The sequence below is a fragment of the Hyla sarda genome, chromosome 3 (genome assembly GCF_029499605.1).
Source record: "Hyla sarda isolate aHylSar1 chromosome 3, aHylSar1.hap1, whole genome shotgun sequence".
Classification (NCBI taxonomy): Eukaryota; Metazoa; Chordata; class Amphibia; order Anura; family Hylidae; genus Hyla; species Hyla sarda.
The window spans coordinates 158,073,660-158,100,080 of NC_079191.1; the positions used below are offsets into that span (position 1 = coordinate 158,073,660).

At 46.9% G+C, this 26,421-nt stretch overlaps 1 protein-coding gene and 1 long non-coding RNA gene across 17 annotated transcripts in view; one reads left to right on the forward strand and one right to left on the reverse strand.

Moving 5' to 3' along the window:
- DLG1 (discs large MAGUK scaffold protein 1) overlaps positions 1–20,417 on the reverse strand; it is a 296,709-nt gene extending 276,292 nt beyond the window's left edge. For 5 of the 16 annotated variants that reach the window (XM_056565352.1, XM_056565351.1, XM_056565346.1 and 2 more), the window contains exons 1-2: positions 19,893–20,415; positions 558–689 (exon numbers count right to left, since the gene is read on the reverse strand). In XM_056565352.1, coding sequence (XP_056421327.1) covers positions 558–689; positions 19,893–19,911 — 151 coding nt within the window. In that variant the 5' untranslated portion in view covers positions 19,912–20,415. Of the gene's footprint in view, positions 1–557; positions 690–19,892 lie in introns of all 16 variants that reach the window. The other 11 variants (XM_056565345.1, XM_056565342.1, XM_056565344.1 and 8 more) reach the window with 4 other exon arrangements.
- A 124-nt stretch (positions 20,418–20,541) lies between these two features.
- Positions 20,542–26,421, forward strand: part of LOC130361819 (uncharacterized) — a 66,979-nt gene continuing 61,099 nt past the window's right edge. Inside the window, exon 1 of the long non-coding RNA XR_008891164.1 lies at positions 20,542–20,656. This is a non-coding gene — a long non-coding RNA (uncharacterized LOC130361819). The remainder of the gene's footprint in view (positions 20,657–26,421) is intronic.

Genomic DNA, 26,421 nt, shown 5'->3' on the forward strand with positions numbered 1-26,421 from the left:
GTAAACGCACAGGATCAGGCTTGTCATAATTCAACAGTTTGGAAAGTTACGCAGATGGTGATACAAAGTAAGATTTTTCTTTATTTGGAAAATGAGAAAAGAGGTTGATAAAATTTTTTTATATTGAAGTAATTTTTCCAATATTTATTTTTAACACTTTTCTTAGCCCCCCCCCCCCCCCCCCCCCCCCCCCCCCCCCCCTTGGGGGCTTTTATAAGCAATCATTTGATTCGTTAAATAGATCAATACAATGCATATTGGGCCACAAACATCAGGAACGCCTGCAAAATAATAATATAAAAATTATACAGTCATATCCAGTCATTACCAGAGGATGGCTGGTAGTGCTGGGTACGGCAAAAGCACTGCTCCGAAGCAAATGCCATACTCCCTCACCTGACCCATCCCAGTTGTCTTTGTATGACAATGTATGTTTACACAAAACAATATTATAGTAAAACTAATACTGGTATTAGATCAAATAAATTAACAATTACAATAGACATCTTGAATGCAAAAGTAGGCTTATATTTCCACAGCTCCCAAAGAGGTCTTACCAATCAAAGCTTGGAAAAGGTTGCTCTGAAAGATGTTGATGACCCGCTCAATAGACTTTCTGAGTTGTTTATCCTCGGTTTGGCTCAGTTTGGTGCGATACTCCTCCAAGAGGTCCAGAGCACGTTGAGTATCTACACAAATGTAAAAACATAAATTTAAACAATACAATTTAATGAATTTTTAAGGAAGGAAAACATTTATAAAAAAAATAGTTGTGGTATAGTTGAGAACAAAGCGGGAGACTTATCAAAACCTGTGCTGAAAAAAGTTGACATGTTATATTCCCTAACTACTCCTAACACCCCTCCTATGCTTAAAAAAATGTTTCCAAGCTTTAAAAAGCTCTGTATACCATTCCCCTTGCTCACATTGGCCCAGATTTATCAAACTGTGTGAGAGAAAAAGTGGAGTGATGTCCCCACAACAACCAAATCACAGCTCAGCTTTCACTTTACCAGAGCTCGTTAGCTGAGCTGTGATTGGTTACTGTGGGAAAATCACTCCACTTTTTCTCTCACACAGTTTGATAAATGTGGGCCATTGTGTGAGCTCAAAGCAGGAGAAAGTGGCATTCCCAGCAGACATGATGTCACTGAAGACTGCGAGAGCTGTGCCTCGTCGTGACACACACACAGACACACACACACACACACACACACGGTTTGTTCTCCTGTGAAGCCAGGAGGCCAAACTGACTTGCAACAAGGGAACAGAACAGAGACACCTAGTGGTCATTTTTTTTATCAGATTAAAAGTATATAAAAGGTTGAGAATTTTAATAGCAAGTAAATAGCAAAGTGTAAAGAACATAAAGAATAATATATTAAAAGTTTAATTTGGAAAAAACTTTCACTCACCTTCCTGCGTTCCCCAGAGCGCTTCTACAGCTGATTGGTCCTTCGGTCTCGTCTTCTGCCTTCTTCCTGTGCATGGATCGTCACACGGCACTCAGCCTATCACCGTCCAAGGCGGGACATCGCTGCAGCCAGTGATAGAGTGCTGTGTGACGATCCGTGCACACGGAAGACGACGGACCGAAGGACCGATCAGCTGTAGCGGAGCTCCGGGCAGGGCTGTGGAGTCGGAGTCGAGGAGTCGGACGAAATTTTGGGTACCTGGAGTCAGAGTCGGCAAACAATGCACTGACTCCGACTCCTACTAAATTTAGATTGGAATAAAAAAAAAAAAGAAAGTTTAAAAAAATTCACAAAAAGTTATAATTAATGACTTCTCTACTTTAAGAATAAAGACCAATGCATGCAGTGCCTCACGTAACCGCAAAACGAACACGTTAAGTGACCGTGAAGAAGCATGCTTTTCATGTGCTTTACTATATGGCACACAACGCACAATTAGGAGCGGCAATACTTATACAGTGACCCCCCCGACTTATGATGGCCCCGACATATGATCATTTCAGAGCCCATCGTATGTTAGCATCGATATATGATGCTGCTGTGTGTCGGGGCCATCGCACTAACAGCTATCTGACAGCGCTGACAACTTCAGCAACTGACAGATAGTTGTTTAATGTGCCCCCTGTGCCCCGTTCTGCCTCCTGCTACTCACATGCTGTCCTGCTAACTCACGCAGGCTTCCACTGGGAGCTCCGTGTAAGCCCCACACCCCCAGTGCAGCCATAGCCAATAGCCTGCAGCATCTTGCTGCAGGCATCCAATGAGCTGCTGGCTGCCCTCCCCTTCCTTTCCTATAGAGCTGTAGTCGGCAGGATCGTAATGGAGGACATTCTGTCCCCCCTGAAGGTATTTAAAGAACTGTACAGTACTGTATGCGATGTCACACATCACATACAATACATATACACACTATACACCCCATACATCAATGTTTCCCTATCAGTGTGCCTCCAGCTGTTGCAAAACTATAACTCCCAGCATGCCCAGACAGTCAATGGCTGTACATGCATGCAGGGAGTTGTAGTTGTGCAACAGCTGGAGGCACCCTGGTTTGTTAAACACTCCCCATACACTCCACATACAATGGTCATCCCAGAACCAATTAGCAGTTTCCCATAGAGATATGTATTCAACATACAATGGTTCCGAGGCCCCAGAACCAATTACCATTTTTACATAGACATACGTACTCGACATATGATGGTTTCAACATATGATGGTTCTCCTGGAACCAATTAATATCATATGTTGAGGGACCACTGTACTTTCCATAGTGTTGTGTTCTGCTGTTACAGGGAACCCATGGGTAACCTAGCCTCTCACTGATAAGGAAAAAGGTTAAGGAAATATGTTTTTTGCAGGACTAGAGACACTTGTATAAGTGAAGGGAATGGAGGGTCAATAGTTCAAGACTGAAGCTGTAAAACCATTGGAAAAACTGCTGCCATTCAGCTAAGGCTATAAAAACTTGTAAACTCCGATTGTTAGCTTAAAGGGGTACTCCGAACCTAGACATCTTATCCCCTATCCAAAGGATAGGGGATAAGATGTAAGCTCGCCGGGGTCCCCGCTGCTGGGGACCCCCGGGATTGCCGCTGCGGCACCACGCTATAATTACTGCACAGAGCGAGTTCGCTCTGTGCGTAATGATGGGCGATACAGGGGTTGGAGCACCGTTACATCATGGCTCTGCCCCTCGTGATGTCACGGCCAGCCCCCTCAATACAAGTCTATGGGAGGGGGCGTGGCGGTCTTCACGCCCCCTGCCATAGACTTGCATTAAGGGGGCGGGCCGTGATGTCACGAGGGGCGGAGCTATGACATTACGCTGCTCTGCCCGTCGCCAGCAGCGGGACCCAGGGGATAAGATGTCTAGGGGCGGAGTACCCCTTTAAACTTTAAACATGACTATGGGATTCTACTAGAGAAATCATGTTTTATAATAAATGCCCCTTCCTTGATCCTCCCACTGCCCTATCTTCAGCAGCAGATCAGCACACAAACTGTTCAATACAGTAGACTTCAATACTTGGCTTCCCAGCCAGTAGTCCTGTAATGACAGGAATGTTACCTTTCTTTACTTCAAGGAATGTATAAAATACATTCACATATTAATACAGAGGAGTCAGAGTCGGGGAGTCGGCACATTTATCTACCGACTCCACAGCCCTGGCTCCGGGGGGAACGCAGGAAGGTGTGAGAAAGTTAGTAGTTTTCTTTTTTTTTTAGCCCGGGCACAACAGAGTTGGAATAGTCTGCACTACTCCTTTAACACCTTAATGGGAAAAAAAAATCCTAGCTGCTGCATCTGACAACTATTTGGTGGTAACTATTTTTGGTGCACATTATGACCAACACATTTTTTGTTATGCATAAAAAAAAAAATAATAATAAAAAAATAAAAGTGTGTCTGAAGGACACCATATAAGTTAAGTTTTGCCGATTTTAATATAAAAAGGTGTATGGGCACCTATTGTGCAAGCTCAGATGGACAATCTTCCAAAGCGCCAGAGTTATCAGTGTATCATTTGTTATTTTTATTAAAGGCCAAACCCCTTTTGTCAGACCAGGCAAAATAATAAAAAATAAAAATAAAAAAAAGTGTCTAAAACTAATAACAGTTATTTGACACAAATTGCACCAAAGTGCTGGCACATTTGTAATAGTAAATCTGGGCCTATATGTAAAGCAGTGTGAACATGTATAGTGCTTTTCATGAAGAGCACCCCTTTTATCACCTAAGCATTTATAGTTGTGGGTGCTGCTAAGGATTTATCTGATGGCAGTGCTAGCAGTGTCTGGCAGAGACGCCTTCTCTCCAATGAATTAAACATGTCAAGGAAGATAGCTGTTGGTTACACAAGGACATGTACAATTGCAGTGTATATTTAACAAATATGCCAAAATAAAAAACTCCAGGTGTATGTTAAAAACACATCCTTTGGTCCCAGTCCATTACATAGAAAAATATATATTTATTGTACTTCATTATTCCTTTTTTTAGGCATCCACCATAACCACCACTTTGGATCAGTTATCATTGTCACTTAAAATTACACAAATTGTGTTATTGCAATCATAATGATCAGTTGAATAATAATAACGGTATTAAAACCTTATGTATCTGAGAGATACTGACATTTTTTCTCTTATTTGTTTCTATTTTCTGATTTCATTTTTTGTGCATTATAAGGGCTGCTATCTTGCATGAGCTGTTCCATGGACTCCAGACAGCAATAGACAGGAGACTGTACTGGGTATGCTCTGTGACCTATTTAGAGGTCATTTTACAGTAAAGGGGATGGGGATCATTAATGTCTGCTGTGAACGGTGGTGGATAAAGCGTTCTCTCTCTACTGGTGTCACCTTTCACTGTAATCCTTAGAAGAAGAGGGAAAAAAAGGCATTAGTGGGAAATTATGTGTACAGAACAAATTCTCAGCTTAGTTTTACATCTAGAGGCCAGAATGGAAACTTATTTGAAGATTATTTGAAAATAGATTTTAACCCCTTAAGGACCAGGGTTTTTCCATTTTTGCACTTTTTTTCCCCCCTTTCATTTTTTCCTCCTTACATTTAAAAAATCATAACCCTTCCAATTTTGCACCTAAAAACCCACACGATGGCTTATTTTTTGCGCCATCAATTCTACTTTGTAATTACATCAGTCATTTTACCCAAAAATCTACGACAAAACGAAAAAAAAAAAAAATCATTGTGCGACAAAATTGAAGAAAAAAACCCATTTTGTAACTTTTGGGGGCCTCCGTTTCTACGCAGTACATTTTTCGGTAATAAGTGACACCTTCTCTTCATTCTGTAGGTCCATACGATTAAAATGATACCCTACTTCCCTAGGTTTGATTTTGTCATACTTCTGGAAAAGAAAAAAAAAAATACAGTATTTATCGGGGTATACCACGCACCGGCCTATAACACGCACCCTCATTTTACCAAGGATATTTCGGTAAAAAAAGTTTTTTACCCAAATATCCATGGTAAAATGAGGGTGTGTGTGTGTGCGCGCGTGTATACCCCGATACACCCCCAGGAAAGGCAGGGGGAGAGAGGCCGTCGCTGCCCGCTTCTCTCCCCCTGCCTTTCCTGGGGTCTAGAGCCCTGCTGCCGGTGTGAGGTGGTTTTTTGCGCCCCCGTAGATCCATGCGTCCGCTCCTCCCCCAGCTCTCCGAACATTTCCGAAGCTAGAACTGGGGGAGGGTAGAGCAAGGGGAGAGAGAAGGTCCACGCCCCCTCCCTCATCTCCCCTCCCTGAGCTCGGCTGGACGCAGATCTCTACGGCACGCCCCCTCCCTGAGGACATAGATCGCCACGGCAGGTCCCTCCCTCATCTCCCCTCCCTGAGGACGTAAATCTCCACGGCAGGTCCCTCCCTCATCTCCCCGAGCTGAGGACATAGAGCAGTGCTCCCAATGAGCTCTATGTGTAAAGGGGGACATACTGCACGAGCTAAAGGGGGGCATACTGCAGGAGCTAAAGGGGGGCATACTGCAGGAGCTAAAGGGGGGCATACTGCAGGAGCTAAAGGGGGGCATACTGCAGGAGCTAAAGGGGGGCATACTGCAGGAGCTAAAGGGGGGCATACTGCAGGAGCTAAAGGGGGGCATACTGCAGGAGCTAAAGGGGGGCATACTGCAGGAGCTAAAGGGGGGCATACTGCAGGAGCTAAAGGGGGGCATACTGCAGGAGCTAAAGGGGGGCATACTGCAGGAGCTAAAGGGGGGCATACTGCAGGAGCTAAAGGGGGGCATACTGCAGGAGCTAAAGGGGGGCATACTGCAGGAGCTAAAGGGGGGCATACTGCAGGAGCTAAAGGGGGGCATACTGCAGGGGCTAAATGTCCCCCTTTAGCCCGTACAGTATGTCCCCTTTACACATAGAGCTCATTGGGAGCAGCTCGGGGAGCTGAGGGAGGGACCTGCCGTGGAGATTTACGTCCTCAGGGAGGGGAGATGAGGGAGGGACCTGCCGTGGCGATTTATGTCCTCAGGGAGGGGGCGGGCCGTAGAGATCTGCGTCCAGCCGAGCTCAGGGAGGGGGCGTGGACCTTCTCTCTCCCCTTGCTCTGCCCTCCCCCAGTTCTAGCTTCGGAAATGTTCGGAGAGCTGGGGGAGGAGCGGAGGCATGGATCTACGGGGGCGCAAAAAACCACCTCACACCGGCCCTTCTCTCCCCCTGGTTATCGGCGCCGCTGCCCGTTCTGTCCCCCTGACTATCGGTGCCGGCGCCGATAGCCAGGGGGAGAGAAGTGGCGCTGACAGCCAGGGGGAGAGAAGGGGCATCTCACCCATTGCCGGCGCCGCTGCCCCGTTGCCTCCCCCCATCCCCGGTGGCATAATTACCTGGGTCGGGTCCGCGCTGCTGCAGGCCTCCGGCGCGCGTCCCCTGCGTCGTTGCTATGCACGGCGCGGCGCACTGACGTCACGCGCCGCGCCGTGCAGCGCATAGCAACGACGCCGGGCACGCACGCCGGAGGCCTGCAGCAGCGCTGACCCGACCCAGGTAATTATGCCACCAGGGATAGGGAGCAACGGGGCAGCGGCGCCGGCACCGATAGTCAGGGGGACAGAACGGGCAGCGGCGCCGATAGCCAGGGGGAGAGAAGGGCCGGCAGCAGCGCTCTAGACCCCAGGAAAGGCAGGGGGAGAGAAGCGGGCAGCGACGGCCTCTCTCCCCCTGCCTTTCCTGGGGGTGTATCGGCGTATAACACGCACATAGACTTTAGGCTAAATACGGTACATGCAGGAAAATTAATACGTTTAAAATTGACATCTTTTGACCCCCGATAAAACTAATTTTTCCACGTATGGGGCGGTATGAGAGCTCATTTTTTTTGCGCCGTGATGTTACGTTTTTATTGGTACCATTTTTGTGCTGATCTGACTTTTTGATCGCTTTTTATTAATTTTTCATGATATAAAAAGTTACCTAAAATACGCTATTTTGGACTTTGGAATTATTTTACGTGTACGCCATTGACCGTGCGGTTTTATTAACTATATATATTTTTATAATTCTGACATTTCCCCACGCGGCGATACCACATGTTTATTTTTATTTACAGTTTTTTTATTTCTAAAAAATCAGGGGGGCTCATTCAAACTTTTAGTAAGTATTGATCAGTTATCCCATAGGATAACATTGATCAATAATTCTGCCGCTTGACTGCTCATGCATGAATCTCAGGCACTGAGCAGTCATTCGGCGATAGGACACATAGGAGGAAGGTAGGGGCCCTCCTTGTGTGTTCCAGCTGTTTGGGACACGGCGGCGGTCCTCAACAGCCGACAGCTAGCCGGGAGTAGTTTACTTTGACGTTGGACATGACGATCAACTTTGGACGCTGCGTCTAAAGTGTTAAAAGCACACAGCAACGCGGTCAGTGCTGCACGCTATTACCCACGGGTTCTGGGATATCAAAATACTCCAGCCCCGTGGTCGTCACACAGCAGATTCTGAGCTGGCAGTGCGGCTTGCAGCTCCCCAAGGTGGGTGCTGAATGCAAGATTGCTTTGGATAGGGGATAAGATGTCTTAGGGACAGAGTACTCCTTTAAAAAAAAAAATAATATGGTAAATATAAAAAAAAAACAACTACTACCTACTACCACCGCTACTACTGCCGCTGCTACTACTACCACTACTACCTACCACCACCACTACTACTACTCAATATAGATACAGAGATAGTTTCAAACTGGTCATTTCTAGTAAGATGCCAGAAAAACCAGTGGGTCAGTGGTAGTTTTATTTATTTTATTTATGCTACATTTTAAGGAAGAAAAAAAATAGATTTTACGGTAAGCATAAAAATCTTTCTCTGAGAATCCATTGGGGGACACAGACCGTGGGTATATGCTGCTGCCACTAAGAGGCTGACACTAGGCAACAAAAAGAAAGGTCAGACCACCCTCGCAAGATATACCCCGCCAACAGACTGAGCTAAATCAGTTTAGTCTAAAGCAGTAGCAAAAGCAACTGTACGCGGAAACCACAGAAATAAAATAACCAAACCAACCATCAGACAGGCAGCCGAACCAAGGACACCAGAACAAATGGGTGGGTGCTGTGTCCCCCAATGGATCCTCCGAGAAAGATTTAACAGTAAGCATAAAAATCTAACTTTTCTCGGTCGGCTCCATTGGGGGGGGGGGGGGGGGGGACACAGACCATGGGACGTACCAAAGTGGTGGGAGAGAAACCAAGCAAGTCAGGTGAAAGGCTGGGCCACAGCCACCTGCAACACAAACCGGCGTTAGCGGACGCAAAGGTGTGCACCTGGTAACATTTTCTAAAAGTGTGCAAGGACATGCAGGTGGCCGCCTTACAAACTTGCAAGGCCGAAGCCCTATTAAGGAGAGCCCAGGAGGCCCCGACGGAATGAGTGGAATGAGCTGAAACGCGGAAAGGCGGAGTCTTTCCTTTGCAGCGGTAAACTTCCGAGATGGCAGAATGGATCCACCGTAAAATGGTCGCCTTTGAAGAAGGAAATTCTTTAAGACGACCCTCCGTAAGCACAAAGAAAGTTACACTGGCGAAAGGATGAAGTGACCGAAAGGTAAATCCGAACGGCCAGTACCACATCAAGACCATGAAGCAACAGTTCCTTGGGATGAGACTGAGCTGGGCAAAAAGACGGGAGAACGATATCCTTATTTTAGGTGAAAGGTGGAGACCACCTTAGGCAAAAATGATGGGACTGGAGGGAAAACTGTGTCCTGGTGCAAGACCAAGTAGGGGGAACGGCAGGAGAGAGCCGCCAGCACCAAAACTCTCCTAATGGAAGTGACCGCAATGAGAAAGGCCACCTTCAGGGAAGGACACGATGAGAAATGTCCTGGAGAGGTTCGAAGGGAGCACCCTGCAAAACACCAGATTCCGACCACACAGGGGAGTGGGAGGGGGGGGGGGGGGTGGTATCTGTACGGTGGAGCCGCATGAGCTACACGCTGCAGAAAAGTGCGGATGTGAGGGTTCGAAAACCAGGGTTGCTGAAAGAATGGAGAGGGCCACCACCTGACCCTTAAGGGAACTGAGAGCCAAGCGTTGTTCAAGCCCAGGCTGCAAAATGGAAAGAAGGCGTGGAAGGGAGAAAACTGGGGAGAAGAATTGAGACTCACACCATCGAAAGTAGGACCGCCAATTACGGTGAAAAATCTTCGAAGAGGAAGGCTTGCGCGCCCTGATCATTGTGTGGATCACCTGGGGAAAGAACCCCCTGGTCCTTAGAACTGCGGTTTCAACCGCCACAGCGTCAAATGCAGCAACAGTAAATTGGGGTGGCAAAGCGGACACAGAGCAGATCAGGATGAACTGGGAGGCGCAGTGGTACGTCGGCCACTAGGCGAACAACATCGGCGCACCACGAGCGCCTGGGTCAGTCCTGAGCCACGAGAGTGGCGGGGATGCCCTCAGTTTTGAGTTTCCTCAAGACCCTGGGAGGAGGAAAGAGATAGGGGAGGACGAAGTGTGACCAGGGGATCACTAGTGCATCTACAGCTGGGGTCAGAGGATCTCAGGACTTCACGATGAAGCAAGGAACTTTCTGGTTGTGGCGAGATGCGAAGAGGTCCACGTCCAGAGTGCCCCAGGTTGAAGATCTCCATAAAACACCACTCGATAAAGAGACCACTCGCTGGGGTCGGAAGAGGAGTGACTGTGGAAGTCCGTTTCCCAATTGTCCACCCCCCTGGGATGTGAATCGCCCAGATGCAGGGAACTCAGAGTTCCGCCCAGAGCAGAATCCTGGAGACCTCTGTCATTGCTGCGAGTGCCGCCCTGGCGATTAACATATGCCACAGCCGTGGAGTTGTCCGACTGGACATGAACAGAATGGCCCTGGAGAAGGTGCTCCAAATGGAGGAGGAAAGAAAAAAAAAAAAAAAAAAAAGGTAAATTTGCCCGAAGTTCCAGGATGTTGATGGGGAGAAGAGCTTCTAGGAGGACCAACGGCCCTGGACCGTCCGATCCCTGAAAACTCCCCCCCCCCCCCCCCCCTCCCCTCAACCGCTGAGACTTGCATCCGTCGTGATGACCCGCCAGTGGAGGGGCAGGAAAGAGCACCCCTGTAGAAGAAGAGGAGACCGAAGCTACCACAGGAGGGACTGGCGAGTCCTGGAGGGACGAATAATCCTGCGATCAAGGGACAGCAGAGACTTGTACCACCAGGACAGAAGAGAAAGTTGAAGAGGTCGACAATGAAACTGGGCGAAGGGAACGGCCTCCATGGCCGCCACCATCCAACCCAAGACTTCCATGCAGAAATGAATGGAAACTGGAACGGGACAACGGAGAAGACAAACTCTTGTTGACAGTGCACGCCGCGTGCCTGGAGGGAGCCAAAACCGGGCGGCCGCCATGACAAACTGGAGTCTCAAGAAGATCAGAGAGACTGGGTGGGAATCAAGCTGGATTTGTCCTGATTCACCATCCAGCCGAAACGGGAAAAGGTCTGCAGAGTGAGAGTCTGATTTTGGTCCCTGGTTGGAGACTTGATCAGGAGGTCATCCAGGTAGGGGATGACGGACAAACCCTGGGTTTGCAGGATGGCAATCACCGATGCCAGGACCTTGGTGAAGACCCTTGACCGTGGCCATGCCAAAGGGAAGGGTCACAAACTGAAAGTGGCCCTCAGGAACGGCGAAGCGGAGATAATGTTGATGCACCGGAAAAATTTTGATGTGAAGGTAAGAGTCTCTGATATCTACCGAGGAAAGAAACTCCCCTTGATCCATGGATGGCACCACAGAATGGAGTGACTCCATACGGAAATGGTGCAGGAGAAGGTGGCGGTTGAGGAGCTTCAGATCCAGGATCGGGCGGACTGAACCCCCTTTATTGGGGACAACGAACAGGTTTGAATAGAAACCTGAAAAACACTCCTTGGGAGGAACTAGGACGATCACTTCCTGAGCGAGAAGGGTCCAAAGCGCGACCCGAAAAGCCGCAGCCAAGGAATGAGAGCGATGAGGGCTGGATCGAAAAAAGGGGTCCCTTGGAAAGGAAGCAAACTATCCAATAGCAGTCGGAAATGACATCTCCTTCCCAAGAGTCCTGCATGTGAGCAATCCAAACGTCCCAGAAAAGGAACAAACGACCTCCCACCCGAGAAGAATTTCCGGGTGGTGGAGTCCCTTGAGATGGAGGAAGGCTTACGGTTGCCCGACTTGGCCGCAAGACGGCCGGAACGGGTATCCGACTTCCAAGAGTGGCGAGCCTTGAAAGTAGGAGCCTTCCTATCCTGTGAGGGTGCCGGTCTGGCTACCCGACCAGAGCCAGAGGGCTGAAAGGATGTTGACTTCCTGAGGAAAGACTGCGAGACTTGTTATGTGGTAAAAAGGAGCTCTTACCTCCAGTAGCCTGGGAGATTATCTCATACAGGCGTCCCAGAGAAAGCTCGAGAGCTGAATACCTTAGGAGAGCAACGGGAGTGATGAAAGGAAACTTCTGGAGCTGGGTCCAAAATTCTATAGGTGAAAAGTGACACCAAGCTGTCCACCATGTAGCAGAGCCTGCACGCTCCGGCGGGACATCCTGGGAGGAAGTACCAGGAGGGCCGGGGCCCGCAGTGTGTAGGATGGCCGAGCAGGAACTGTCCCTATAAATGAATGAAGAGGAGTGGGCCCAAAACAGGGGGCCTCCAGAGGTTGAAAACCCTGAATAAAAAAAATAAAAAATAGACCCCAGGAAAAAGAGGGGGGGGGGGGGGGGGGGGGAGAGAAAGGGGAAACAAATACTCACCCTGTCCCGGGAAAACTTCCCTACTGAAGTCTTCAGCCAGCTATTAAACCCCTGCATCATGCCGGGCTGAGACAGCGAGACGAGCAGGGTAGGTAGGGGGAGCTGGATACAAAGGTGCAATCCAAGGCACTGGCCGATGGCAAGAAGGGGTTAACAGTGCATAACTCTGCCTCTTCTTCATATATGAGGGAACAGGAAGCACTATGTTCCTGAACCCCCACCTAAAAAGAGAGAAATAAAAAGGCAGGAAGAAAAATCAACATACACCTCCCTAAACTAAAAAATAAGAAAATAAAAGACCAGGTCTGGAGAACTCCAGACCTGTGTCTGCGTCCTACGGACACTAAGCTAAAACTGATTAGCTCAAAGTCTGTAGGAGGGGTATATCCTGCCAGGAGGGGCCGACTATTTTTGTTGCCTAGTGGCAGCAGCATATACCCACGGTCTCTGTGTCCCCCAATGAGTTTTACCATTGTTTGGTGCATTTGTTATAACTTTTTTCTACATTCTTCAGCAGAAATCTTTGAATCTCATGATTTGCAATGAGAAAACACAACTAAAGAAAAATTCTTAAAAGCGCATTTACTATAATACACTATTTGAGGGGGAAGGGCATACACGCCCCTCCATGTATCTCTATGTGCAGTAGTCAACAGTAATCCATGTACAGAGCAGAGGTCGCGCAGTGCATGAAGAGAGCCAGGCTGATGGGCAGGAGATCGCGGGGGTCATTATGGTTGAACCTCTGGGATCAGCCACTTCTGCCCTATTCCAGGCATAGGCAACCTTCAACACTGCAGGAGTTTTGAAATACATCTCCCATGATGCTCTTACAGCCAAAATGCTGACAAAGAATCATGGGAGATGTAGTCCAAAATATCTGCAGTGTCAAAGGTTGCCTATGCCTGCCCTATTCTGTGGATAGGGGATAAGTACTGGAGTTCTCTTTCAATCCATCCAAAAGTATGGAATTTACGTATGTGAACTGTGTCTCATTTGTTCTGTTGGGGGAGATTCCATGAAACATATGCTAGGGGGGGGGGGGGGAATCAGCCGATAATCACGATTTTGGGCATTATGAGTATCGGCAATTACCTTGCAGACAATCCGATAAAGCCCCGCCCCAACGCGTCGCACCCCCCACCGCACCACCCCGGCCCCATTGCCTCCCTCATCCCAGGTTTTATAATTACATGTTCCCGGGGTCCACGCTACTTCTGGCTCCTGCTGAGTCCTGCGTTACGTCACCGTCAGTGCGCACAGTGACAGCTCAGGAGGACGCCACCGGAACCAGATGTAGAGTGGACCCCGGGAACAGGTAATTATAAAACCAGGGATGGGGGAGGCAATGGGGCGGTGGAGGGGTGCAACGTGGCACGGTGGGGCGGTAGGGGGAGCGGAGCGGTGCGGCGGTGATAGGACTCAGGAGGACCCCCGGACAGGCAGGGGGAGAGAAGCGGGTGGCGGCGGCGGTCAATGGCACCGCAAAAGCCGCTGCAGTTCATTGATTTAAAGCGCCCGCTTTATGTCGCAGGGGGATAAATAGCCGATAATTTATACTGGAATATCGGTATAAGTTATTGGCTATCAGTCCTAACCTCCACAGATTATCGGTATCGGCCCTAAAAAAACGATATCGGTCGATCCCTAGAATTTACTAAATGAGAGATTTCAGATTGATTCCTACTACCTTTCTAACCTCTTATTAGACCTAATAAACTGTGCTCAGGCAGGTGCTTACAAGAGAGAAAATAAATGGGCAATTCCATGGCAATAGCTGAACAGGAGCTGGTCTTAACAGAGGTGAGGGAAGAAAGGAGAGTAGGTAAATGGTTTGTTTTTTACCTTTTTAGTAGGGATCGACCGATTATCGGTATGGCCGATATTATCAGCCGATAATCACGATTTGGGGCATTATCGGTATCGGCAATTATCTTGCCGATAAGCCGATAATGCCCCGCCCCCCCGCACCGCGACCGCCACCCCCTCGACCCGCCGCACCCCACCGTGATGCTAGGCGGTATACCGGTATGGATTTTTTCCCATACCGCTATATCGGTCGGGCCCCACCCGTAATGGGGGTGGTCCAGGCCATCCTTCCTTCATGTAGTGTCCGGGGGCGTTCCGGGTGGAGGGTGGTCCGGTCCGGGCTGTCCTTCTCCCACGGTCTTCTCCACTCCGGGCAGGCTCCGGCCTTGTACGCTGCATAGACGCCGCTACGTCAGGTGCGTCGCTGCGCACGGGCGTCACTGCGCAGCGGCGTCTATGCAGCGTACTAGGCCGGAGCCTGCCCGGAGTGGAGAAGAAGACCATGGGAGAAGAAGGACAGCCCGGACCGGACCACCCTCCACCCGGAACGCCCCCGGACACTACATGAACGATGGATGGATGGCCCGGACCACCCTGACAGGTAGGGGAGAGAAGCGGGTGGTGGCGGCGGCGGCCTATGGCCCCGCAAAAGCCACTGCAGATCATTGATTTAAAGCGCCCGCTTTAAATCAATGATCTGCAGCGGTGTCGCAGGGGGTTAAATAGCCGATAACTTATACCGGAATATCAGTATAAGTTATCGTCTATCGGCCCTAACCTGCACCAATTATCGGTATCGGCCCTAAAAAAACGATATCGGTCGATCCCTATTTTTTAGCACCTTCTTGACCACAATAACACAAAAATATATAATAAAATAAAAAAAACTCCACCTAATACACATTTAGGCTGGGTTTCCACAGTTTTTTTATGTCAATTTTGGGAATTTTTTTTGCCAATACCAGAAGTGTATTCAAAATGAATTGGAATTATAAAAGAAGGACTTACACTTCTCCTTCCTGCTGGATCCACTTCTGACTTTGGTTTAAAAACTGCATTGGCAGTTTTCCCAAAAAACACCAGAAAAAAACCTGTGTGGAAACCTAGCCTTAGGGTAGGACCACACATGCCGTACTTTGCTGTGTATTTTCTGCATCTGATTTTACTACGCTGCATAATACGACAAGTGTGACCCCACCCTTAACCTCTTAAGGACGCAGGTCCACTCCCGTGCTATAACACGGGGTCATGCGCTAACCCTGTGTCATAGCGGGTCGGTCCTGGCACCTAGAAATGGCAGGGACCCGTGGCTAATACCGGACATCAATTGTGGTGATGCCCGGTATTAACCACTTAAGACGCGATAATCAAAGTTGATTGCCGTGTCGAAAATGAAAAAAAATGCTTCCCGGCATAAAACTGTGGTGTCCCAATGAGCTGAGGATACATGAGGAGGGTCCCTACCTTCCTCCTCAGCATCCGATCGTCGCTCAATTGCTCCATGCCCGAGATCCAGGCTGGAGCAATGGAGTGCCAATAACCTGCTCAATGGTATGCTATGGCATAGTACTGATCAGTATATGCAATTTATTTTTATTTTTTTAAAGGGAAATAAATGTGATTTAACCCTTTCCCTAATAAGTTTGAACCGCCCCCCTTTTCGCCTTAAATTTTTGTTTATATAAATAGATATATAAAATATATAGATATATATATATATATATATATATATATACATATATACATATACACACACACACATACACATATATACATACACACATACATGTAAACATATGTGGTATCGCTGCGTGCGTAAATCTCCGAACTATAAAAATATAATGTCTAATGGCGTACTCATTAAAAAAAAAAATCCAAAGTCCAAAATTGCGTACTTTTGGTCACTTTGTATGCCATAAAAACAAAATGTTATAAAAAGCTATCAAAAAGTCCCATCAAAACATAAAAAGTTCAGATCACAGTGCAAAAAATGAGTTCTCATACCGCCCCTTATGCGGAAAAAGAAAAAAAAGTTATAGGGGTTAGAAGAAGACATTTTTAACTCCTTAACGACGAAGGACGTATATTTACGTCTTGCTGCGGCTCCCTCGATATGCCGTGGGGTCACGAGATGACCCCGCATCATATTGCAGCGGTCCCAACGGTCATCAACGGCCGGGACCTGCGGCTAATAAAGGACATCACCGATCGCGGTGATACCCTGTATTAACCCTTCAGACGCGGCGATCAAAGCTGACTGCCGTGTCTGAAGCGAAAGTGAAACTATCCCGGCTGCTCAGTCGGGCTGTTCAAAACCGCCACAGTGAAATTGCGGCGTCCCGAACAGCTTACAGGACACCGGGAGGGACCCTACCTGCCTCCTCGGTGTCCGATCGGCGAATGACTGCTCCGTGCCTGAGATCCAGGCAGGAGCAGTCAAGAACCGATAACACTGATCACAGGCGTGTTAATACATGCCAGTGATCTGTGTAAAAGATTAGTGTATGTAATGTTATAGGCCACTATGGGAGCTATAACATTGCAAAAAAAAAAAAGTTTAAAAAAAAAAAGTGTTAATAAAGGTCATTTAACCCCTTCCCTAATAAAAGTTTGAATCACCCCCCTTTTCCCATAAAAAAATAAATAAAACAGTGTAAATAAAAACATATGTGGTATTGCCGTGTGCGTAAATGTCTGAACTATAAAAAAATATATAGTTAATTAAACCGCACGGTCAATGGCGTACACGCAAAAAAATTCCAAAGGCCAAAAAAGCTTATTTGTGGTCACTTCTTATACAGTTAAAAAAATGAATAAAGAGTGATGAAAACAAAAATGGTACCAATAAAAACTTCAGATCACGGCGCAAAAAATGAGTTCTCATACCGCCCTGTACGGTGAAAAATAAAAATGTTATAGGGGTCAGAAGAGGACATTTTTAAACGTATACATTTTCCTGCATGTAGTTATGATTTTTTCCAGAAGTACGACAAAATTAAACCTATATAAATAGGGTACCATTTTAACCATATGGACCTACAGAATAATAAGGTGTCATTTTTACCAAAATATGCACTGCGTAGAAACAGAAGCCCCCAAAAGTTACAAAATGGTGTTTTTTCTTCGACTGTGTCGCACAATTATTTTTTTTCCGTTTTGCCGTGGATATTTGGGTAAAATGACTTATGTCACTCCAAAGTTGAACTGGTGACGCAAAAAATAAGCCATAAAATGGATTTTAAGTAGGGAGCGACCGATTATTGGTTTGGCTGATATTCCCGATTTTGGACGTTATCGGTACCGGCAATTACCTTGCCGATAATGCCCCTAATTTTTAGGTGGAATATTGAAAGGGTTATGATTTTTAAAAGGTTAGGAGGGAAAAAAATGCGAAAACTCAAAAACCCTGCGTCCTTAAGGGGTTAAACATACTAATTTTCACCAGAAGTAAAACAAAATCAAAACTATATATGTAGGGTATCACTTTAATTGTATGGACCTACAGAATAAAGATAAGGTGTTTTACCGAAAAATTTACTGTGTAGAAAAGAAAGCCCGTTTAAATTTTGTCCCACAAATATATATTTTTTGGTTTAATTGTAGATTTTTTGGTAAAATGACTGATGTCATTACAAAGTACAATTGGTGGCACCAAAAAACAAGCCATAATATGGGTCTTTAGGTGCAAAATAAAGAGTTAAAAGAGTTATGACTTTTAAAAGTGAGGAGGAAAAAACTAAAGTGGAAAAACCGAGTCCTTAAGGGGTTAAAGCAAATGTGTCAGCAGGAAGACAGGGATGTAAATAAGACCATGCCTAAATATCAAGGGTAATTATGGAGATATAAGTACATATCTTTTTTCTCTCTCTAAGCCTTTCCAGCGCCAAGTTATAAGCCTTTCATTTAACATATAAATGAGGTTTAGGTGCCCAGTGGGCATTTCCTAGCCTGCCAAGAGCCCGGGTATTGCTAAATAAATGTACTAGCGTCTAATCCAGCAATAGATAGAATAAAGTCCCACACTCACTAGTAGAGATGTAAACACAACCATTAACACAACCTGGTTTTCACGCGATGCATTTCAGTGTCAGCTGTCAGCCAACTGAGGAAGGCCGTGACCACTGAAACCCGTCCTGTGACTACCATGTTAGGTGCTGGGACTTTATTTTCTCTAGCGTCTAGGCAAGTCCAGCCCGTGTACCCTCCATACCCACCTACATAGGCTATGTTCACACGTCGGAATGTCAGCAAGAAAACCTCTGTGCGTAAATCCCGCAGACTGCGGCCACCGGAATGACATGCCGGTGCTAGGACCGCACATGCATGTGCAATCTCATAGAAGCAGGGAGAAAACCGAAAATTGTCCCTCTCTAGGTGCTGCTTTCCCAATAGATTCACATAGATATGACTGTCTAAAAGAGATGTTCTTTATTAACCAATGACCAATAATTGGTTGATAAAGAACATCTCTTTTAGACAATCATATCTATGTGAATCTATTGGGAAAGCAGCGCCTAGAGGGGGACAATTTTCGGTTTTCTCCCCGCATCTACAAACCGATAGACCCTGGTCAATCTGAATATCTCTATGGCCTCGCAGCAATCCTAGGACTCTCTGTACCCAATGCAATTGGGTGATATGCGCATATCCATTGCGCTCAAGGTGAGCATATTACTAGCCCCTTGACCCTCTGGTTTATTAGGGTAACGCACCAGGTGCCTTGTGTGGTTTTCTTTTTCTCGTCAATCTCATAGAATGCAATGCATTCCACAGGGAGTCTGCAGAAAGGACAGACCGGTTAATTATTTCTGCAGACCCCAGAATTGGTATTTCTGCACCAGAAACAGTTGGCATGGAAATTCCTTTGTGTGAACATAGCCTAATTCAGTTTTGCATGACAGGGGCATTCTTGTTTTCTTGAAAAACCTATAAAGCTGTCTTGGGTACCTTTATACCAAGTACATATGATGCAAATGTTAAGCTGTGCCCAACTATATTAGAAGAATACATTAATATAACAAATAAACAGAACATAAAACCCTTCACTGTACACGATACATGTGAACAGACTGTATACCAATCGCATGAGGCACATTCGTTGCAAATAATTCTGTTACTGTTCTATTCACCTGACATATCACTATTGGGAATAATGGCAATGACCAAGTCACAAAAATCTCTGGAACTATTCTCCTGTGTTAACTCACCTTTATAAGGAATTTACATTCCAGTGAGGTTCTGCTCACATGTTTGTTTTTCTTTTCAATTTTGGCTTGCATTTAACCATAGTATCTATACTCCTCCTCATTAAAATTATACATGTGCTAGGGTGCCACAGGTTGGGGAAATCTGATCAAATGCATACAAATTCTGGATAAGACACTGACAGCTAGTAGGATCTGATACTTCACTACACAGCTTACAAAGCTTAAAATACCTTATAAAAATAAAAAGGACAGAATTCCCTATATCTCCAGAGATCCTGCATTGTACAATGACATTGGACCTGTCTGCATTCATTTACTTTCAAAAGAAAGCAAAACTACACCCACTGAAGCCTCCGATCACAGAACAAGCCAAAAACTTTAAACCAATCCGAGCATTTCACTGAAAAAGTGGCTTCTTTGTAAGCGATGAAAGGGATCCTTCCTGGACTCACAAGGTGTCCCATTCACAGACTGGAGCCGGGGAGTTCCCAGGCAATAAGCTACGTGGACAGTGAGTGGGTAATGGACAGCCATGTACACCCCCTCTATATAAAGTTATGAGTGCCCCCAATTATACACAACATAGCAGTGCCCCCCACAGTTCTGTGAACACATAGTAAACACTTTAGTATGAAGACACACACCTTGCTTCCTGACAGGCATGGTGCCACCCCCTGACACACACACACCAACAGGCTGCCAGGAGGAGGATGCCAACCCCCGGACCCCTCAGTGGCACAGTCCACAAAATAACGCCTGGTGTCCCAAGTACCGCACCTCCCCGAGCAGGAGGACACCTACAATCTTCCTTAACCCCCCCACGGTGCAGCAGTGGAAAAGTCCGGTACTATGCGGGATGCCGCTCCCGAGACTGTTCCAAGCACTCTGAAAGGGAGGTTCCCAACTCCAGGATTTCCAGCACAAGTAACGCGAGGAGCGCCCCGGCTGTGCTCTGTGCCTCTCACTCCAGCCGGGGGTGGAGAAAGCGGAGACGGGACAAAGTAGTTGGTGAAGGGGCTGAGGGCAACTTGTCGTCTCCTCCGCGGGGGGTGACAAATCCTCGCTGCAACCAAAAAGTTATTCTCCACAGACGCCTTTTCTCTTCTCATTAATTTCCTTTCCCTCCACTTCTTCTTCTTCTTGTCGTCTTTCTCTCAGTCAGCTCCCCCGCCCCCACTACCTCCTTCTCCTCTTCCACCTCCCTCCTCCTCCTCTCTCTCTCCCACCGTTCGGAAACCCAAACTTTACTCCAAAATGGCGCCCCGGAGCTGGCTATGGCAAACCACGTGACCTCCCCTTTAGACCTAGCCCGCTCTCCACCAATCAGGAGTGAGCTCCGCCGGGCGGCAGCGCCTGCTTCTACCTTAGCGAGCGAGGAAAGCTGAGGAGCGCGGAGTCTCTTAAAGGGGTAAAGTTGTCACACTTCACACCTTATTAAAGCGGCAATCCCAGGACACATCGGGACACAAAGCCACAGGAAGTTGTGTCCTGTAATGCGAAGGCTGGAACCTGGAGATCGCACAGTACAACTTCCCTTCCGTGATCACTGACACTGCCTTAGGTTTAGCATTAGGATTTCTATCCTGGGATTTATCAGAAATGTTTTCCCTAAAGATGAAAATGGAACTTATATTAAAAAGTCCCAGATTAGAGAAGTAGGCAGAGTTTGGGTTTTGTTTTTTTACTTCCAAAGACTGGTGTAGAGCCCTGTGTTTCCCAACCAGTGTGCCTCCAGTTGTTGCAAAACTACAGCTCTTTTGGTCACATCATGTCCCTGAAAAAAACGTAATAAAAACGGATCAAAAAGTCATATATACACAAAAGTGATACAGTTGAAAACGAAACAAAAATAATCCAAGTTTGGTATCATTGGAATTGTACTGACCCCTAGAATAAAGATAGCATGTTGGATTTACCGTATTGTGAACCCTGAAAAAATGATTACCCCACAAAATTGCACAATTCCATATTTTTGACTTACATATATTTTTTTCTGCCTCCGTATTACATGATGTGATAAAATAAAGCCAATGAAAAGCAAAACTTGTCCCACAAAAAATAAGCCCTAATACAACTTTGTCATTTAAAAAATAAAAAAGTTATGGGTCTTATAATGTGAGAAGCAAAAAAAAGTGAGCAAAAAAAAAATATATCTGGGTCATGAAGGGGTTAAAACAGTGACAACGCTGATAACCAGCATGACTGCACTTTCTGTTGTGATTTAGTTTTTCCCTTCTCGCCTTCTAATAGCGTAAACTTTTTTGTAAAAAAATCCTATTGCATTTTATCAGCACACAACAATATAGGAAATTCACGTAACCTCTGTGTGCCGTCACAGCTTCTTTCCGGTGAGCTTGTCCTGATCTCTTTCTGTACCGACTGGCACCAAGGATTTAGAACCCTTCGTGATTGTGTTGCGTGACCCGGGGAATCTGTCCCATACCGTTAGCGGTGTGGTGCTGACTTAAAGGGGTACTCCGCCCCTAGATATCTTATCCCCTATCAAAGGATAGTGGATAAGATGTCAGATCGTGGGGGTCCCGCCGCTGGTGATCCCCGGAATCTCGGCTGCATTACCCACCTGTTGCAGCTTCCGGAAACGCTGGAGGCTTCGGCTCCCGTGAGATCATTACGTCACGACTCTGCCCCCGTGTGACGTCACGCCCCCCCCCCCCCTCAATGCAAGTGTATGGGAGGTGGCGTGGAAGCCGTCACGCCCCCTCCCTTAGACTTGCATTGAGGGGGCGGGGCGTGTTGTCACACGGGGCGGAGTCGTGACGTCACAATCTCCTGTCACCGTGGTTGTGAGGCGTTAGGATGAGAGCCTCCAGCACTGCCGGAAGCCGCAACAGGTGGGTGCTGCAGCAGAAATCCCGGGGGTCCCCAGCTGCGGGACCCCCGCGATCTGACATCTTATCCCCTATCCTTTCGATGGGGGATAAGATGTCTAGGGGCGGAGTACCCCTTTAAGCCTTTCTTTGTTGATGAATATAGGAAATCATTTTGCAAACCAACAGGTAGTAGGAATTACAGGTCTCATAAACAACGTGTTAGGAGAAACATACATTAACAATATTGCTAACAAAACAATTACCCAATGAGTATTTCTTCAAGTTTAGAGCACTCCTGTTGGCTGAGATAATGTAAATAGTAGTCAAAGAACTAATCATGGTCATTACAGTTGGATGTTTCAATGAACCTTTAGGGCTCCCAGTGTGCCCTTTGGGTCCTTCAGGGAACACCAATGGGTGCATGTAAAGGGGGTCATTTGAGCTATATCAGTGCTTTAGAAACAGTTTTAGTTAAGAAAGAAGCATTTTGCCTTCCTTTTCTTGTCAAGAACACCCCTCCTGTCTAGTGAGAAGAGACAGGATAAGATAAGATGGCATAATAGAAGGATATAAGGAGAAAGCCATGCAATATGCACATCTTGGCAAGGAGAAAGATGTAATGGCCCATTGGAGGAAGATGATAAGAGGTGGATGATGGTTCTTTAAATGGGCAATGTCAGACCAAAAAATCTTTTATATGTTGTTGTCCCCCCTTCCCTATAGGTACAGTATATGCAGAGCCCCTCCCCCTTTCCTATAGGTACAGTATATGCAGAGCACCCCCCCCTCCCCCCTAGGTACAGTATATGCAGAGCACCCCCCTCCCCCTTCCCTATAGATACAGTATATGCAGAGCACCTCCCCTCCCCTCCCCCCCTTCCCTATAGGTACAGTATATGCAGAGCCCCCCCTCTCCCCCCTTCCCTATAAGTACAGTATATGCAGAGCCCCCCTCTCCCCCCTTCCCTATAGGTACAGTATGTGCAGAGACCCCCCTCTACCCCCTTCCCTATAGGTACAGTATATGCAGAGCCCCCCCTCCCCCCTTCCCTATAGGTACAGTATATGCAGAGCACCCCCCCTCTCCCCCCTTCCCTATAGGTACAGTATATGCAGAGCACTCCCCCCCTTCCCTATAGGTACAGTATATGCAGATCCCCCTCCCCTCTCCCCCCCTTCCCTATAGGTACAGTATATGCAGAGCACCCCCCCCCTCTCCCCCCTTCCCTATAGGTACAGTATATGCAGAGCACCCCCCCTCTCCCCCTTCCCTATAGGTACAGTATATGCAGAGCACCCCCCCTCTCCCCCCTTCCCTATAGGTACAGTATATGCAGAGCACCCCCCTCTCCCCCCTTCCCTATAGGTACAGTATATGCAGAGCACCCCCCCTCCCCCCCTTCCCTATAGGTACAGTTTATAAAGAGCACCCCCCTCTCCCCCCTTCCCTATAGGTACAGTATATGCAGAGCCCCCCCCCTTCCCTATAGGTACAGTATATGCAGAACACCTCCCCTCTCCCCCCTTCCCTATAGGTACAGTATATGCAGAGCCCCCCCCCTCCCCCTTCCCTATAGGTACAGTATATGCAGAGCCCCCTCTCCCCCCTTCCCTATAGGTACAGTATATGCAGCGCACCCCCCCTCTCCCCCCTTCCCTATAGGTACAGTATATGCAGAGCACCCCCCTCTCCCCCCTTCCCTATAGGTACAGTATATGCAGAGCCCCCCCTTCCCTATAAGTATATGCAGAGCACCCCCCCCCCTTCCCTATAGGTATAGGCAGGGTTAAAAAAAAAGGATGCTCACCTGATATCGCACGCAGCGATCTCCTCAGCTGCAGGGCACGCGTCTTCTCCCCTCCAGAGTACAGGCGCCGATGAGTGACGTCACCGATGCCTGTACTGCGTGCTGCGTGGGGGCGGAGGTCACGTCTCTTCTGTGTAGCTGCTAATGCGGCTCACACAGAGGGGACGCCTTCTCCTGTATGTGCGTGTATCACGCATACAGGAGAATGTAGCGCTGTCTGCCGCCGCCGCCCGGACCTCAGCAGCGGCGGCGTGTCAGTCCGCCCCTGGCACCCCACTTGAGAGTGGCACCCTTGGTACGCCACTGGTTAATAAAGATCATTTAACCCCTTCCATAATAAAAGTCAGAATCATATGTGGTATCGCTACGTGCGTAAATGTCCGAACTATAAAAATATAGTGTTAATTAAACCACACAGTCTATGGCGTACACGTAAAAAAAATCCCAAAGTCCAAAATAGCGTATTTTTGGTCACTTTTTATACCATAAAAAAGTGAATACAAAGCGATCAAAAAGTCCAATCAAAACAAAATGATAGCAATAAAAATGTCAGACCACAGCGCAAAAATCATCCCCATATGCGGAAAAATAAAAAAAGTTATAGGGGTCAGAAGATGACATTTTTAAGCGTATACATTTTCCTGCATGTAGTTATGATTTTTTCCAGAAGTACGACAAAATCAAACCTATACAAGTAGGGTATCATTTTATTCATATGGACCTACAGAATAAAGATAAGGTGTCATTTTTACCGGAAAATCCACTGCGTAGAAACAGAAGCCCCCAAAAGTTACAAAATGGCGTTTTTTCTTCAATTTTGTCGCACAATGATATTTTTTCCATTTCGCCGTGAATTTTTGGGTAAAATTACTAATGTAACAGCAAAGTAGAATTGGTGGCGCAAAAAATAAGCCATAATATGGATTTTTTGGTGCAAAATTGAAAGCGTTATGATTTTTAGAAGGAAAAAAGGAAAATGCAAAAACAGAAAATACCCTGCATCATTAAAGGGGTACTCCCATGGAAAACTTTTTTTTTTAAATCAACTTGTGCCAGATAGTTAACCCCTTAAGGACGCAGCCATTTTTCACCTTAAGGACTGAGCCCTTTTTCACAATTCTGACCTCCGTCACTTTACGAATTAATAACTCGAAAACGCTTTTACCGAATATTCTGATTCTAAAATTGTTTTTCCGTGACATATTATACTTTATTTTGGTGGTAAATTTTCATCGTTACTTGCATCCTTTTTTGGTGAAAAAATCCCTAAATTTCATGAAAATTTAGCATTTTTCTAACTTTGAAGCTCTCTACTTGTAAGGAAAATGGATATTCCCAATACATTTTATTTTTATTCACAAATACAATATGTCCACTTTATGTTGGCATCATAAAATGGACATATTTGAGCTTTTTGAAAAAATTAGAGGGCTTCAAAGTAGAGCAGCAATTTTCAAAAATTTCATAAAAATTGAAAAATCTGAAGGGACAGATATTACAGAACTACAACTCCCAGCATGCCTGGGCAGTCTAGGCATGCTGTATGTTGCAGTTTGGCAACATCTGGAGGGATACCGTTTGGGCACCACTGTAACAGTGGTCTCCAAACTGTGACCCTCCAGATGTTGCAAAACTACAACTCCCTGCATGCCCAGTCAGCCTTTGGCTGTCTGGGCATGCTGTAAGTTGCAGTTTGGCCTTCCTAGTGGTTGCCACTGTAAAGATCACTTCTTCACCTCCCCCCCCCCTCCCCCCCACCGTCGTTTCCCTACTTGCTCCTGTCTCCAGCGATGGTCGGGGGTCCCTAAGCATCTCCTCCTCCATCTTTTTCCCACGTTCCCTACGACATCCAGGGGTGGGCAGAACAGGGGTTGCCATGGCAACCCACTGTCCTGCGCTGCCATTGGTTAGAATCACTTCTGACCAATGGCAGGGGATAGGTGCAGATCGCAGCACTGCGACCTCGCTCCTAGCCCTCAGGATGATCGGGGCTGTCACTGACAGCTCCGATCATCCCTATTTCCGGGTGATCGGGTCACCAGAGACCCGATCAGCCCGGAATAGCAGAAAATCGCATGTCTGCATTGACATGCGATTTTCTCCGATCGCCGACATGGGGTGGTCTTAGGACCCCCCCTGGGCTATGTGCCGGGATGCCTGCTGAATGATTTCAGCAGGCATCCCGGTCCGGTCCCCAACCGGCTAGCGGCGGGGACCGGAATTTCCAAGGGCGTATGCATACGCCCCACGTCCTTAAGGACTCGGGATGCAGGGCATATGCATACGCCCGGCTTCTTGCAGAGGTTAAGAAGATTTGTAAATAACTTCTATTAAAAAATCTTAATCCTTCAGGTACTTTTTAGGGGCTGTATACTAAAGAGAAATCCAAAAAAGAAATGCATTTCCTCTGATGTCATGACCACAGTGCTCTCTGGTGACCTCTGCTGTCCATTTTAGGAACTGTCCAGAGCAGCATATGTTTGTTGTGGGGATTTTCTCCAGCTCTGAACAGTTCCTAAAATGGACAGCAGAGG